Consider the following 15,304-nt stretch of genomic DNA (forward strand, 5'->3'; position numbering starts at 1 on the left):
TCTTGTTCTCTGTACACTATTCACCTCCTTCCAAAACACTTTCTTATTCTTTCTGAAATTCATCAGTATCCCCTCACTCCATGTCTCCTTTGCCTTCTTCTTCAGTTCTTGTAACTTACCCTTTACCTCCAAATTACCATCTACAGTCTGTAGTCCTCCTACACAATTACACACCTTCCCTGTACTTACCATTCAAACACTTCTTTTTTCTTTTCTGCAAGACATTTAACTTCATAAATAAAGCAGGAAGTTTTTAACACGAGAATAAGGAAAGTGGCAGAGGTTATGTGATTCCCGAAGGTGGCTCTGCGTCAAGTATGTGATGTTAATGTAGTTGCTTATTTTGATCATGGATGGGGTAGTGAGGTAGGTATAAGCAAGGTATATAACAATGGTATGCTACGAATACAAACATATTTTGCCAGTGGGTGAGATAGGAATAAAAAAGCATTTGGCTATGACATCATTATAAAATGCACTGAATGTAAAATGTTAAAATATTTCATTAATACATGAAAAATATCCAAAAATCATTTTTTATACTTGTTTACCATTTACTGCCATAATAGCATGGTAAGAAGGATCATATGAAAAACAGCTTAACTTGCTCAAATTGTAATACTAGTGTGTCAAATTTAATCAAGGACAACTTCAGAATTAAGATAAAATATCTTGTGTATATGCAAGGAACAGTGACACAATACTTGTCACACAAAATGAAATGTGGATGAATGAGAAAATCAAAAGCGAGAATGGTTTTAAAGGATGTAAGACAATAAAGATGACTGAGAGAACATGTCAAAGTGGTGTACCACTTTCTGTCTTGAGAAAGTTTGAGGCAAATGAGTTATCAAAATTATATAAAAAAATGTAAATCACAAACAATAAACACCACAGACCTAACCACTACTAACACTATAACTCACTGACACTCTCAAAAAGAAACACTCCTTGTGTTACTCCAGGACCCCTTTTCAAGAAGCTCCTGCATTTTCAAGACTGTACTACTTCAAGTAGCAGGGAAATGATGGAATCCTCTGAAGCGAAAATTTCTTCAAAGGACTGCACTCCCTTTCATCAAGGTGATGATGCAAACCTAACAAAAGTGACTTTTCACTTGCAATGTACCACAAACATATAATAAAAGATATTTTTTTTAATTTTTTTATTATACTTTGTCGCTGTCTCCCGCGTTTGCGAGGTAGCGCAAGGAAACAGACGAAAGAAATGCCCCCCCCCATACACATGTATATACATACATCCACACACGCAAATATACATACCTACACAGCTTTCCATGGCTTACCCCAGACGCTTCACATGCCTTGATTCAATCCACTGACAGCACGTCAACCCCGGTATACCACATCGCTCCAATTCACTCTATTCCTTGCCCTCCTTTCACCCTCCTGCATATTCAGGCCCCGATCACACAAAATCTTTTTCACTCCATCTTTCCACCTCCAATTTGGTCTCCCTCTTCTCCTCGTTCCCTCCACCTCCGACACATATATCCTCTTGGTCAATCTTTCCTCACTCATTCTCTCCATGTGCCCAAACCACTTCAAAACACCCTCTTCTGCTCTCTCAACCACGCTCTTTTTATTTCCACACATCTCTCTTACCCTTACGTTACTCACTCGATCAAACCACCTCACACCACACATTGTCCTCAAACATCTCATTTCCAGCACATCCATCCTCCTGCGCACAACTCTATCCATAGCCCACGCCTCGCAACCATACAACATTGTTGGAACCACTATTCCTTCAAACATACCCATTTTTGCTTTCCGAGATAATGTTCTCGACTTCCACACATTCTTCAAGGCCCCCAGAATTTTCGCCCCCTCCCCCACCCAATGATCCACTTCCGCTTCCATGGTTCCATCCGCTGCCAGATCCACTCCCAGATATCTAAAACACTTCACTTCCTCCAGTTTTTCTCCATTCAAACTCACTTCCCAATTGACTTGACCCTCAACCCTACTGTACCTAATAACCTTGCTCTTATTCACATTTACTCTTAACTTTCTTCTTCCACACACTTTACCAAACTCAGTCACCAGCTTCTGCAGTTTCTCACATGAATCAGCCACCAGCGCTGTATCATCAGCGAACAACTGACTCACTTCCCAAGCTCTCTCATCCCCAACAGACTTCATACTTGCCCCTCTTTCCAAAACTCTTGCATTTACCTCCCTAACAACCCCATCCATAAACAAATTAAACAACCATGGAGACATCACACACCCCTGCCGCAAACCTACATTCACTGAGAACCAATCACTTTCCTCTCTTCCTACACGTACACATGCCTTACATCCTCGATAAAAACTTTTCAATGCTTCTAACAACTTTCCTCCCACACCATATATTCTTAATACCTTCCACAGAGCATCTCTATCAACTCTATCATATGCCTTCTCCAGATCCATAAATGCTACATACAAATCCATTTGCTTTTCTAAGTATTTCTCACATACATTCTTCAAAGCAAACACCTGATCCACACATCCTCTACCACTTCTGAAACCCCACTGCTCTTCCCCAATCTGATGCTCTGTACATGCCTTCACCCTCTCAATCAACACCCTCCCATATAATTTCCCAGGAATACTCAACAAACTTATACCTCTGTAATTTGAGCACTCACTCTTATCCCCTTTGCCTTTGTACAATGGCACTATGCACGCATTCCGCCAATCCTCAGGCACCTCACCATGAGTCATACATACATTAAATAACCTTACCAACCACTCAACAATAGATAAAAGATAAACCTATGTATTTTAAAGGAAACTTGTGTGAGGAAGTACCAGGAGAGACTGAGTACAGAATGGAAAAAGGTGAGAACAATGGAAGTAAGGGGAGTGGGGGAGGAATGGGATGTATTTAGGGAATCAGTGATGGATTGCGCAAAAGATGCTTATGGCATGAGAAGAGTGGGAGGTGGGTTGATTAGAAAGGGTAGTGAGTGGTGGGGTGAAGAAGTAAGATTATTAGTGAAAGAGAAGAGAGAGGCATTTGGACGATTTTTGCAGGGAAAAAATGCAATTGAGTGGGAGATGTATAAAAGAAAGAAACAGGAGGTCAGAGAAAGGTGCAAGAGGTGAAAAAGAGGGCAGATGAGAGTTGGGGTGAGAGAGTATCATTAAATTTTAGGGAGAATAAAAAGATGTTCTGGAAGGAGGTAAATAAAGTGCGTAAGACAAGGGAGCAAATGGGAACTTCAGTGAAGGGCGCAAATGGGGAGATGATAACAAGTAGTGGTGATGTGAGAAGGAGATGGAGTGAGTATTTTGAAGGTTTGTTGAATGTGTTTGATGATAGAGTGGCAGATATAGGGTGTTTTGGTCGAGGTGGTGTGCAAAGTGAGAGGGTTAGGGAAAATGATTTGGTAAACAGAGAAGAGGTAGTAAAAGCTTTGCGGAAGATGAAAGCCGGCAAGGCAGCAGGTTTGGATGGTATTGCAGTGGAATTTATTAAAAAAGGAGGTGACTGTATTGTTGACTGGTTGGTAAGGTTATTTAATGTATGTATGACTCATGGTGAGGTGCCTGAGGATTGGCGGAATGCGTGCATAGTGCCATTGTACAAAGGCAAAGGGGATAAGAGTGAGTGCTCAAATTACAGAGGTATAAGTTTGTTGAGTATTCCTGGGAAATTATATGGGAGGGTATTGATTGAGAGGGTGAAGGCATGTACAGAGCATCAGATTGGGGAAGAGCAGTGTGGTTTCAGAAGTGGTAGAGGATGTGTGGATCAGGTGTTTGCTTTGAAGAATGTATGTGAGAAATACTTAGAAAAGCAAATGGATTTGTATGTAGCATTTATGGATCTGGAGAAGGCATATGATAGAGTTGATAGAGATGCTCTGTGGAAGGTATTAAGAATATATGGTGTGGGAGGAAAGTTGTTAGAAGCAGTGAAAAGTTTTTATCGAGGATGTAAGGCATGTGTACGTGTAGGAAGAGAGGAAAGTGATTGGTTCTCAGTGAATGTAGGTTTGCGGCAGGGGTGAGTGATGTCTCCATGGTTGTTTAATTTGTTTATGGATGGGGTTGTTAGGGAGGTGAATGCAAGAGTTTTGGAAAGAGGGGCAAGTATGAAGTCTGTTGTGGATGAGAGAGCTTGGGAAGTGAGTCAGTTGTTGTTCGCTGATAATACAGCGCTGGTGGCTGATTCATGTGAGAAACTGCAGAAGCTGGTGACTGAGTTTGGTAAAGTGTGTGAAAGAAGAAAGTTAAGAGTAAATACGAATAAGAGCAAGGTTATTAGGTACAGTAGGGTTGAGGGTCAAGTCAATTGGGAGGTGAGTTTGAATGGAGAAAAACTGGAGGAAGTGAAGTGTTTTAGATATCTGGGAGTGGATCTGGCAGCGGATGGAACCATGGAAGCGGAAGTGGATCATAGGGTGGGGGAGGGGGCGAAAATCCTGGGGGCCTTGAAGAATGTGTGGAAGTCGAGAACATTATCTCGGAAAGCAAAAATGTACAAATGGGGGCATGGGTATATATATATGGGTATATGTGCATGGGTATATATGTATGTGTCTGTGTATGTATATATATGTGTACAATGAGATGTATAGGTATGTATATTTGCGTGTGTGGACGTGTGTGTGTATACATTGTGTATGGGGGTGGGTTGGGCCATTTCTTTCATCTGTTTCCTTGCGCTACCTTGCAAACGCGGGAGACAGCGACAAAGCAAAATAAAAAAAAAAAATTTTAAATGAAACAAGCCTCGTGATAACTAAAACCAAGGACAAGTATGGAAGTATCCTCTTTCTTGCAGGCTCTTCTATATGCCCTCTTAAAAGCAAACATAACAAAGGTGCAAAACACCAAAGAGAGCACTCACAACAATCAGTGATAGCCTAGCATCCACAAACACTGAACACCTACAGATTGAAACAAAGATCCTCCAAATACAATCCTATTTCAAAATGCTCAGCACTCAAATCTTTACAACAGCATTATACCTCTCACCCATGCCATTTCATAACTAATCTAAAACTCTAAAGATATAAAAATTTTACCCCTGCCATACACTTTAGCAATCTACGATCACAAAGTGCCCTACCACAACAAACACAACACTAACAAAACATGTACACACCAAAATGACCAGACAAGCACTAAACACCACCCTACAAACTCAGTCTTGAATGCAACCCATCTAAAATCACACTCTTCACAAACAAGATGCACTTTCTCACTTAACCAACAGTACACCACTGTAAACATTGATTAGGTATCTTGAGACCCTCCTTGTCCACAATGCAACTACCATATTGAAGAAATTAAAATTAAAGCTTAGATGCCCAGCACGCTCTCTATAAAGACATATTCAACATTATTGTAATTTGCAACCCATTACCAGTCCCATCCAGTGGGCATGGCTGGTTTCCTGAACACTGCAGGAGCTCTACAGAAGACTGAAGGAACTACTATGACAGGATATATGTATAGGTTGTAAAATGATATGAAGATGGATGTGTGAAGTTCTACATTAACTGGAAGAGGTCTAAAGCAAATTCAAAAACAGGACGATCTACATACTTTATAAGGTTGAGGTGTTGGTGCAACAAATTCTTCCGGGATGCCTTCATATTTGTCAAAATCTGTGAAAAGATTACAGAGGAAAGTGTGCTGTTTGTCAAGCTTGTAGTTGTTGCGTTGTCTCACAGCTTCTTCAGCAGCAGCACGGTCTTTGAACTCAAGAAAGATGTATCTGCATAGAAGAAAATATCACCTTACAAACTAAATCAATATGATACAATAAAATATCCACTTGGAATTATTTTCTTACAAATTTTGGTTAAACTTTAAGCATGATGTTTTCCATATTCTCATTGTGGGATCTAGGTTTTACAGCCTCAACACTCATTCAATATACATCATAACATTATGTCTTCTGTGAAGACAAAAACTTTTCTAAGCTGTTAGGGTACTTTCATTCTGCAAAGTCACCTGATATTTTCAATTTATTTATAGTCCCCACTTATTCTACTTCCTCTATTCCTCTAAATTTGCTTATTCCAACTTTCTATGATGGTTCATACATAAACTTAATTTTCATTTTTTTGAACATCACATCTTTAGATGTAAAACACTAAATCAAAGCAGTATGAATACCAGCCATCCAACTGTCACTTACCCCAAACAAAGTGAGAAAAAAAGAGAAAAGAGTTCTACAGGCAAATAATAATAATAAAGATTGTACATATTCACAGAACTAAACTATCTTTTTCTTTTTGGTGGGAATGGGGGGGTCCTATATACACAACTGCAAGCATCATATTCATTTGCTCACTTTCATTACTGAAACAGTTTCCTCAGTGACCTACCCTGTAGTCTTGCCTTCTTCATTCATGGGATAATACTCATTGATGATGACACCAAAATCTTTGAAGATCTTGCGAACAACATTCTTAAGCTTCTCCAACCTCTCAGACCCAACTGATGGAACACCATCAACTATGATAACTGACTCAACACCATCAGTTTCCTTTGGCTTTTGACGAAGCAAATCTCCAAGAAGTTCTGAGGAGAAAAACTGAGTTATATTCAATAAAATGCTAATAAGTCGTAAAAATAAGAATGAGAATGGTACATGAAAATCTTTAATTGTATTTACTTTCCCATAACACCATATCAATTTCAGTGAATGCATAAAATATAGAATACAAGAACAACCATCACATCTTTGGATTTCAAATTATCAAGGCTAAAAGCAGCATCTATGATCTTAAATATAGCTTCTCCCTGTAGAACACCACTGTCCACATCCAACCTTGTTCATTCCAAAATCTACCTGTCAAAGGCTGCTTCTCCTCTACATCTATAAAATCTCTACCATCTTTTTCATTCTATGGGTGGTGTTTGAGCATAATGTAATAAAAAAAGTTTTCATTTCTTGCCTCATGGATCTTGTCTTCCAACATTGATACCAGATGCCTTAAAATATCTCCAATTTCTTTAACCATTTTTTTATACTTGATTAACATTTCCTGCATTACTGCCAGGAACAAGGAAAGGCTGCATTCGCTCACATCCATTCTCTAAGCATCATGTGTAATGCTCCAAAACCACATCCCCCTATCCACAACCTGGCCCCACAGACCTTTCCACAGTTTCCCACAACCAATTAACATGCCCTGGTTTAGTTCATAGTCAGCTTGTCAACCCCTGCATACCACTTCATTCCAAATCCCTCTATCCCATTTACACCTTTCACCCTCCTATATGTTCAGGCCCCATCACTCATGATTTTTTTCACTTCATCCTTCCATCTCCAATCTAGTCACCTACTTCTTGTCCCCTCCACTTCTGATAAACATAAACTCTTTGTCAACTTCTCCTTGAGCACTCAGTCACTCCATGTGTCCAAACCATTTCATCACACCCTCTTCAACAACACTCTTATTACCACATCCTCTCTATCCTTTCATTACTTACTCACACAAACCAATTCACACCACATACTGTCCTCAAACATTTCAACACTTCCACACTTCTCTACAAATCCCCAGCAACAGCCCATGCCTCACATCCTTACAGCATTGTAGGGACTACTATACCTATAAACATACCAATTTCCATCCTCCTGGATAATGACATCTGTTTCCACACATCCTTCAATGTTCTCACAACATCTGCCTCCTTATCCATCCTATGACTCCCTTCTGTTTTCACATATGACCTATATATTAAAAACATGGCAGATGAAAGTGAAATGCGATACATTTTTCACAAATGTCATTACATCGAGAGCTTCTTCAAAAACATAGTCTTTAAATGTCAGAAATGCATATCATTTGATTTCCATATATTATATTATTATCATACAGTGACACATCCACCCTATCCCCTTTGTCCTACCACTACCAAATCAGTATCAAGAGATTTTCTAAGGGTCGTAAAGCAAAATCCCACTATTATATTCTTAAAGTAGCAACAAAGAATCCATGAGACAAGCTAAAACACAAACACCATAAGATTTACATCTTTGTTCTAGACTTTTACCTGAGACACTAAACAGTGCTAGAAGTGCTAGAAGTTCACCATACCTGGGTCAGGGGGTCCAACAGGGGTCCTGGAAATTTCCTGGGTTCTCTTGTCATACTATAAATGTCATCTTCCATACTCTTTTTGGCCTTACAACTCATGGCATAAACCATAGAGAGTAAAATCAGGAAGACTAAAGGAAAAGGGATACTATAAATACTATAAATGTCATCTTCCATACTCTTTTAGGCCTTACAACTCATGGCATAAGACATAGAGAGTAAAATCAGGAAGACTAAAGGAAAAGGGATGGGGAACCGAAAGAACCTTTGTATCCCTGATATAATTCCTCTGAGGCCCTGCATCCAACAGATACTAAACAGACGATAGCTAAATAAACAACAGCTAAGTGAGGGAAATATAAGCCTAATAACCCACCAATATATAACTTTCGTATCACGTACCTCTCAACTGGGTTAAGTTTGCATTACGAAGTCTAAAACTAATTTAGTGTTCTCAGTGACAATTCTAATATCCTCAGATATATGTCTAGGATCAACTCCTTTCTAAATTGGTGAATGCTTAGTATCAACGCCTATTACCATGGGCTTACATCTCTTGAAGTTTGCCATGCCCACTAAGCTTGCTACAATGCTACTCAATATCCTATACTCCATAAAGTAACCTATATAAACAGTGAAACTGGCGACCAGCTGTCATGGAGCAACACAAACAAGACCCATGACCGGTACATGTGCCCAACCTTTCACCATCAGGAATGCAATCAATAAGCTTAGCACCAACCTTCGTCGCTAATCTCATCAACGAAATCTTCAGGATCACTGAAGTCTGGCTCCTCTTCTTCTGCACCTCTATCGTCTTCGTTATCTAAACTTTTCGTTTTATTTTTCTTGGCCATCTTGGCGTTGGCCTCGCGTGGTGGCGGAAAGGACGACTCTTCGACTTCGTGCGTGTATTCCAATAATATTAGTAACTCATTTAATATTTTCGCTCTGTATCATAGTGATTCTATATACCTGTTGATATATTCATTGAATTATAACCCTTCTTCATGTTTGTGTTACAAATTTATAAATCATAGGAAGATCTGTTTTACATACAATATTTCAAATACCAAAGTTTACGATCTAAATGATACCCAAGAAAGCTAAGTCTTCTGAACAGCCAAAACACAACCTAACCTATTTAATTTCTTGGACATGACTTGTTTTGGCAGATATGTAATATGTGTTTTCTCCGATCAAAAAGCCTTGTAAATGCAAATTCACTTAAATATTGGTGCAATGACAAAATTAGATGCATAAAATAATCAATTTTAGATGTAATTCATTTTTTCTCTAAATATCAGCTTGATTGCATGACATCATTTCTTATCAAAAGGTATTGTTTAAATCTATCATAGTACTTCTTCCTCTGCTACTTACCTTTCACCACAAGAATGTGGCTGGCACTCGCAACCACAGCGACCGCCCAAACACGGTACATGTTACTATTGATAACATTTCTACATGTTTGTATATAATATAAACTTGAGTATCATGTATTTCTAGTGAATAGAATTGCAATTTTAGAATAAGTATGATATCAAGTATCTCCCTATCGTCATCAATTATCCGATGGTACGTGAACAATATTATTAGTTATGCAACATCATACTTCTTTCTAGTGATTGACGTGGATTTCACAATATGTAGGCATATTTATCAATTTTGTTCTACTGCGATGTCCCATATTACTGTAAATTCTACATATCTAACTCGTTTCTTCGAACTAGCAGGTCAGTTCTTTTAAGCGCATTTCAAATTTTCTGTCATCTGGTTTAGTAACCTGAGGTATTAATGTCAGAGATCAAGTATTAACACGGCATCTCATAGAGGGTTAAGAACTGGCAGTATGTATCAGTGAACTGAAACTACTTTTCAGTGAGCAATTTGTCTATGTTCGACCAAACTTAAGTTAGCAAAAACTGAGTTTCAAAGTTTGGCACATTCACATGCTGGGTCGTCAGAGGTGACACGAAAAACATTCTCGTAAAGTCCTTTTCCTCTAGTGTTGTGGCATGTCCAAAGACATGGGAAGGAGTTTCCCTTCACTACCAGGAAATCTCCCAAGCTCAAAACATTTATTCATGCACTAGGAATTATCTCTTTGACCTGAAAATGGAAACAAATAATATGCATATGTCGTTTTGGCCCTCACTCATCTGAAAAAAAAATTAGTGGCTAATCTGTCCTACAGGTATAACAACCATCTTAAGGACATTGCGATATGACTTTTTTTTCCATCAACAATCTGTTCTCATCCTCAGTGGCACGCTGCCCCACTGAGACACTACGGCATATAGATCAGGTGGCTAGCATCCAGGCCTCTTATCACCAATGTTTTGTTATCAGGGAATGTTTCTGACGATGATACTACAGACCTGCCTAGTGGGAGGGGACAAGTTGGGTTGGAGATCCCGTAGAGACAAATTTTCGATGGCAGTTCGGTTTGCGTGTGACCTTCACAGACGGTCGCATGGTATTATTTCAGCGGCAATTACAACACCGTTAATGCTTCCAGGGTTACTGACGAGCAATACTAATCTTTACGCCTATACATAGACCATCCTTCCAAATCGGGAAATATTTTCTTTCCTTTCTCTTATCATTGTTGTTTCTTTTATTCTATGAATTAAGTTCCTGCTAGAAGAAAAGGTCATTATAGAGGCCAGGATTTGAGTAAAAGAAAAGTTGGAAGTTAAAATCCTATTCAAAGTCTTTTTTAGCAGCTGCCACATTTTGAAGTTGTCTCGCACTTTCCTTGACATGTATAATACTACACATTCACTCAGGCCTCGGGAGCCCCCATCTCAGACCCAACACATTGATGCACGCTACTAATCACCTCATTACCAGGAAATTGCTTTCGTTCTCTTGTGTACCTTATCTTTTGTAATTATATTCGGTTGTGGAGGGAAGCCATTAGAGGATAAACATCTATAGATGATCAATGAAATAATGAAAGTACCGAAAGAAAGACTATAATTACCCACATACAGTTACCGAACCTATGTAGAGGATGAGGGTAGGAAGTTCTACACTCGTGTGCCCCGTAATTTGAACTTTATCTTACTACTTTTCAGACTAAGGTATACGATTTGCATTCACAGTTTTATTATAAAGCTCATCCATTCATCCACCTATTCATTATAAGTGCAAAAGTCTTACTTTTTCGTAACAAGCTCTAAGGTAAAGATTCTGGTTGTTCTATCGAAGACCTGTTCATCAAACTGATCTAATAGCGTAAAGGTGTGATCACGTCACCCCTTCACTCTTCTTGGTGAAAAAAAAATATATATTGTCTAACCCATCATTGTCATCCATTGAGGCGCGTATCCTGAATTTGGTTGGAGACAGGGCGGATTATGAACTTTCACCTGGGGGGGGGGGGGAGTGAACTCGCTAAGACATAGATAAATTGCTCATATGGATGGTGTTTTAGATAAATTAGCGGTTTCGAAGATATTTAGATGCTATATTAACTTACTAATATTATTTGGCGTTGAATAAAAATGTTGTAGAGAAGTACGTTTATTGTAAGACCGGCGACCTGTTTTAATTGAAAATATATTTATGATGTTGATAACATAAAGTGCTAACACCACTAATTAAGTTAGTTTTGATCGATGAAAAATTGACATACCTTTGCAGGCGGAGAAAATTTCGTTATAAACTTATGTCAGGGTTTTAGGAAGGTGGTGAAACTGACAAGGTACTCAAAGTGGTCATTTGTGTAAATTATTGAAACATCTGACAATGCATAGAGATATACATTTACTTTTCTTTTCGATGGAATAAAAATTTTGGTATAATCATATGAAAATCATCATTATTGTTTAACTATTATGTATTGTAAAGTTAAGGGGGTGAGGCCAGATGTATATTCTCTCCCACCAAATGGAAACTACCATAAACTCAGTTCATTTGTTACTATCTCCGTTGCCTTCCTCTGAATCCTTTCTTTTGCCGTAGTTATATATATGTATATGTGTGCTTTAAATCTGGAGACAAAAATTTGCGAACAGCGCTGGATTTAAATGGTGCCATATTATTGCGAGCCGCAGACATATATCTATGAAGTGTCGTCAAACTTTACCTTTATTCACCATCACTTTGTTATGAGCAAAATTCCATGTTTTAATTCAAGAGAAAATAAATTTTTCATTCATTGATCTACTTGCAGTTGCGAGTATGAGGGAGGTGATTTTCACGCGGATATTTATTTTTCTTCCCTGAACGTTCACACGATTTGCTCGAGTAGAAAATTGTGTAATTACCTATTTTCTACCACCATATAACGGCATTCATCATTAATAATCTACTCGGTCATTGTTCTATTTATCCACCACTCATATTATAAATGTACTTTACTCTTTTTCTTACGTCTTCCATAATTTCCTGTTATGTCCCCTGGTTGCTATATCCCTACATTTTTCGAAGAACTCTCCACTGTCCACGTCATCTATGTTTTAAAAACTTAGTTGTGATCAGGTCAACACTTACCTTTCACCAGCTCAACCCTTACCTGTCACGGTGGACACATTGAAAGCCTTTAGCCGCCCCGTGTAAGTTAGCTTTCTTAATTCTGGTTTCTGTTTTGTATCTCCTCTTTTTGCTATTTGTGCTTCTTTAGATGCGGTGACTAAACTTAAGTATATTCCGGTTTTGGCCCAATGTAAAATATGAACCGCTTGCTAAAATTTTTTAATACATCAACCTAAATATTGATATTTGCCAGAGGAGTCTGTCCCCTTCAATTTCTTTCTTATATGTTTCATATGAAAGATGAAGTGAAAAAAGGTTTTAAGTGTTAGAGCCTAAACATGCAGGAGGCTGTACGGTGAGCACAGGATAGTAAACTGAATGCATTGGAATCTTAGTAAAAAATACAAAAAGCAAATAATCAGAGCAATGTGGATGATGGTCAAATTCAATGGTTGAGACCACAGGTCACAATAGTGATGTGTGTGTGTCTATGTGGGAAGAGTGCGGGGTAACAGAGCAATAAATGTTTGGTTTTCAATGGTTGTTGCCTCATAAACATGAAGGGTCCTGGATGTCATGAAGCAGCATTTGTTGTAACGCTGGAATAGATAATGTCCAAAGCTTTGATGGGAAAGTGTAACGTGCTTGTCTAAGAGTGTGGTTTCAGATGGATGTATGTCTGGCTGGGTGCTGTTCAAGACTGAGTTTGGAAGGCAGTTCTTTTGTGCTTGTCAGGTCATTTCATAGTTTGCATGCTGTCAATGTTACAGTCGCTGGGAAGGTCTGTGAGCAGAAGCTACTTTAATGTGAAGCAGAGGCAAGTCTATTATTTCAGTTAATTTGTTATGTCAGTGTTATATTTGTTGGAGGAAGATCCAAGTAGAAGTTTGTGATGTGTGTGACCGGGATTATCTTTTTATTTGTATTGAGTGGTTGGTGGTTAGTTTGCATATAAATGAGTGCCAAGCATGGTAATGTATTGGGAGGACCTGTTTCATTGAGTACTGTTAAGCGTTTGTGGTCGCCAGGCAGCCAGTGATTATTCTAAGTGCTCTGTTCTGTACGGTTTGGAATTTTGGAATATTCGCGTTTGAGAAGAGGGAAGCAGATAGGGCATGGTTTAAAAGGGAGTGAATGAACTGCTTGGAGAGGATGTTATGGTTTAGGTTTGACATTACTGACATGGAAAGCGAATGTCATGTTTGCTGAATGTAATGCCTAGAATGGTTGGCGTTTTGTTCTGTGGTAGTGACTAGAGGGTGAGAACTGGAATTGTGTCTTTCCAGGAAAAAAGATTGAAGACTTACATAATGATCCAAACACTCTGTTCTGGGTCTGCCATTGTTTCAATTGTATAATGTACAGCATTTTTGCTGTCGCTACTGTGGTGTCAAGGTGCTGTGATGTGATGGGGGGGTTCCTCTGCTTATGAAAGGACTTTCTTGTTGGTTTGCTAGAGGTAATGAAGAGATTGAGAAGTGCTGCAGAAAGAGCGGCTCCTTGGGAAACTCATTTGTGGAGTTTTATCTTAGATGTGAAGTCACTATGAGTTACTCTGCCAAGGCTGGCAGCTATGAAATGGGCCACCCATTTTTTTTTAGTGTTATCTTTTATATGAGGATGTGTTGTGGTATCAAATGCTTTGTTGGTGTCTGTTAGCAATAGTAGCATAAGGAAGGGGGTTAAAGGGCTGTGGTTGGTTGAAACCATCTATGTTGTGTGAGGTCATTGTTTAGCATGGTGATGGAGTGGATGAGTCTGATGCTATGTTGTCTAGGATGTTGTGTGTGATGCTATTGTGGGTCCATTTTTCACAAGGTTGAGATACTAAGGATGTAGTGACAAAGGGTAGTAAAGAGAGGGAGAGCCTGGTGGTATGGAGGGATTTAGGATTGGAACTTTGATGACAACTTTCCAGATGTTAGGGATTTTGGTGCACAGCCAGTAGTTGATGATATCAATAAAACTGCAAATGGTCCAAGGAATTTCAGGTAAAATTATGATAAGCTAACTGAGCCTATAGCTAGAGAGGTCTTTAAGAGTTTCAGTTGTATTGCATGAATCAATGAGAGTGAAGGGTGAATGGGCACTTGTTTCTGAATTAATTCTGTGAAGGCTTTTCATAAGAGAGGGATTGATTGGTGCAGTGAAGATTGGTTAAGTCCATTGGTAATGTAATTAAAACTATAATTTTTTTATAATCACAACAGACCAGATGGAAATAGAAAGCACAGAATATTCAGTTTCATTTATACATAAAAATTGTAAAATGGTGTGCCCTATGCAATTACTGATACGAAACAATTTTAGTTTTAATATGGCGATGAGAAAGCATATTTTTAACATCAATAAAATACATCTTTATTATTACTAAAAATAGTATTCATCACATGGACTAAATGGTACACATTTTCTTCTAAGGATATTATGTTCATTGGTAATATGCATTATGCCTTAAGTAATGACTATCATTAGACAGAAAAAGTGAAGCTTTAAAAAGATGGGACATAAGAAAGTATCATATTTGTTCCAATGTAAAAAGAAATGTGAATTGAATTTACAAACAATCTGAAAAGGAAAACAAAGAAAGCATTTGTAAAGACAGCAGATTTCAAGTACCTGATATGAACCTTTTATGATGGCACTTTAAACAAAGAGAAAGGATGAAGCGAGAAAAAATATCTAAAGTTACTGTAAAATTAAGAAAGAAATATCAAAACGATGGGTATGTACATGAGAGAG

General features: G+C 38.4%; 1 protein-coding gene across 1 annotated transcript in view; it reads right to left on the minus strand.

The window, feature by feature from the left end:
* eIF3b (eukaryotic translation initiation factor 3 subunit b) overlaps positions 1–8,983 on the minus strand; it is a 26,369-nt gene extending 17,386 nt beyond the window's left edge. Inside the window, exons 1-3 of the mRNA XM_071671805.1 lie at positions 8,820–8,983; positions 6,356–6,551; positions 5,568–5,739 (exon numbers count right to left, since the gene is read on the minus strand). Coding sequence (XP_071527906.1) covers positions 5,568–5,739; positions 6,356–6,551; positions 8,820–8,934 — 483 coding nt within the window. The 5' untranslated portion in view covers positions 8,935–8,983. The remainder of the gene's footprint in view (positions 1–5,567; positions 5,740–6,355; positions 6,552–8,819) is intronic.
* Positions 8,984–15,304: the final 6,321 nt, after the last annotated feature.

This window comes from Panulirus ornatus, chromosome 17, assembly GCF_036320965.1.
Source record: "Panulirus ornatus isolate Po-2019 chromosome 17, ASM3632096v1, whole genome shotgun sequence".
In the NCBI taxonomy this organism is placed as follows: Eukaryota; Metazoa; Arthropoda; class Malacostraca; order Decapoda; family Palinuridae; genus Panulirus; species Panulirus ornatus.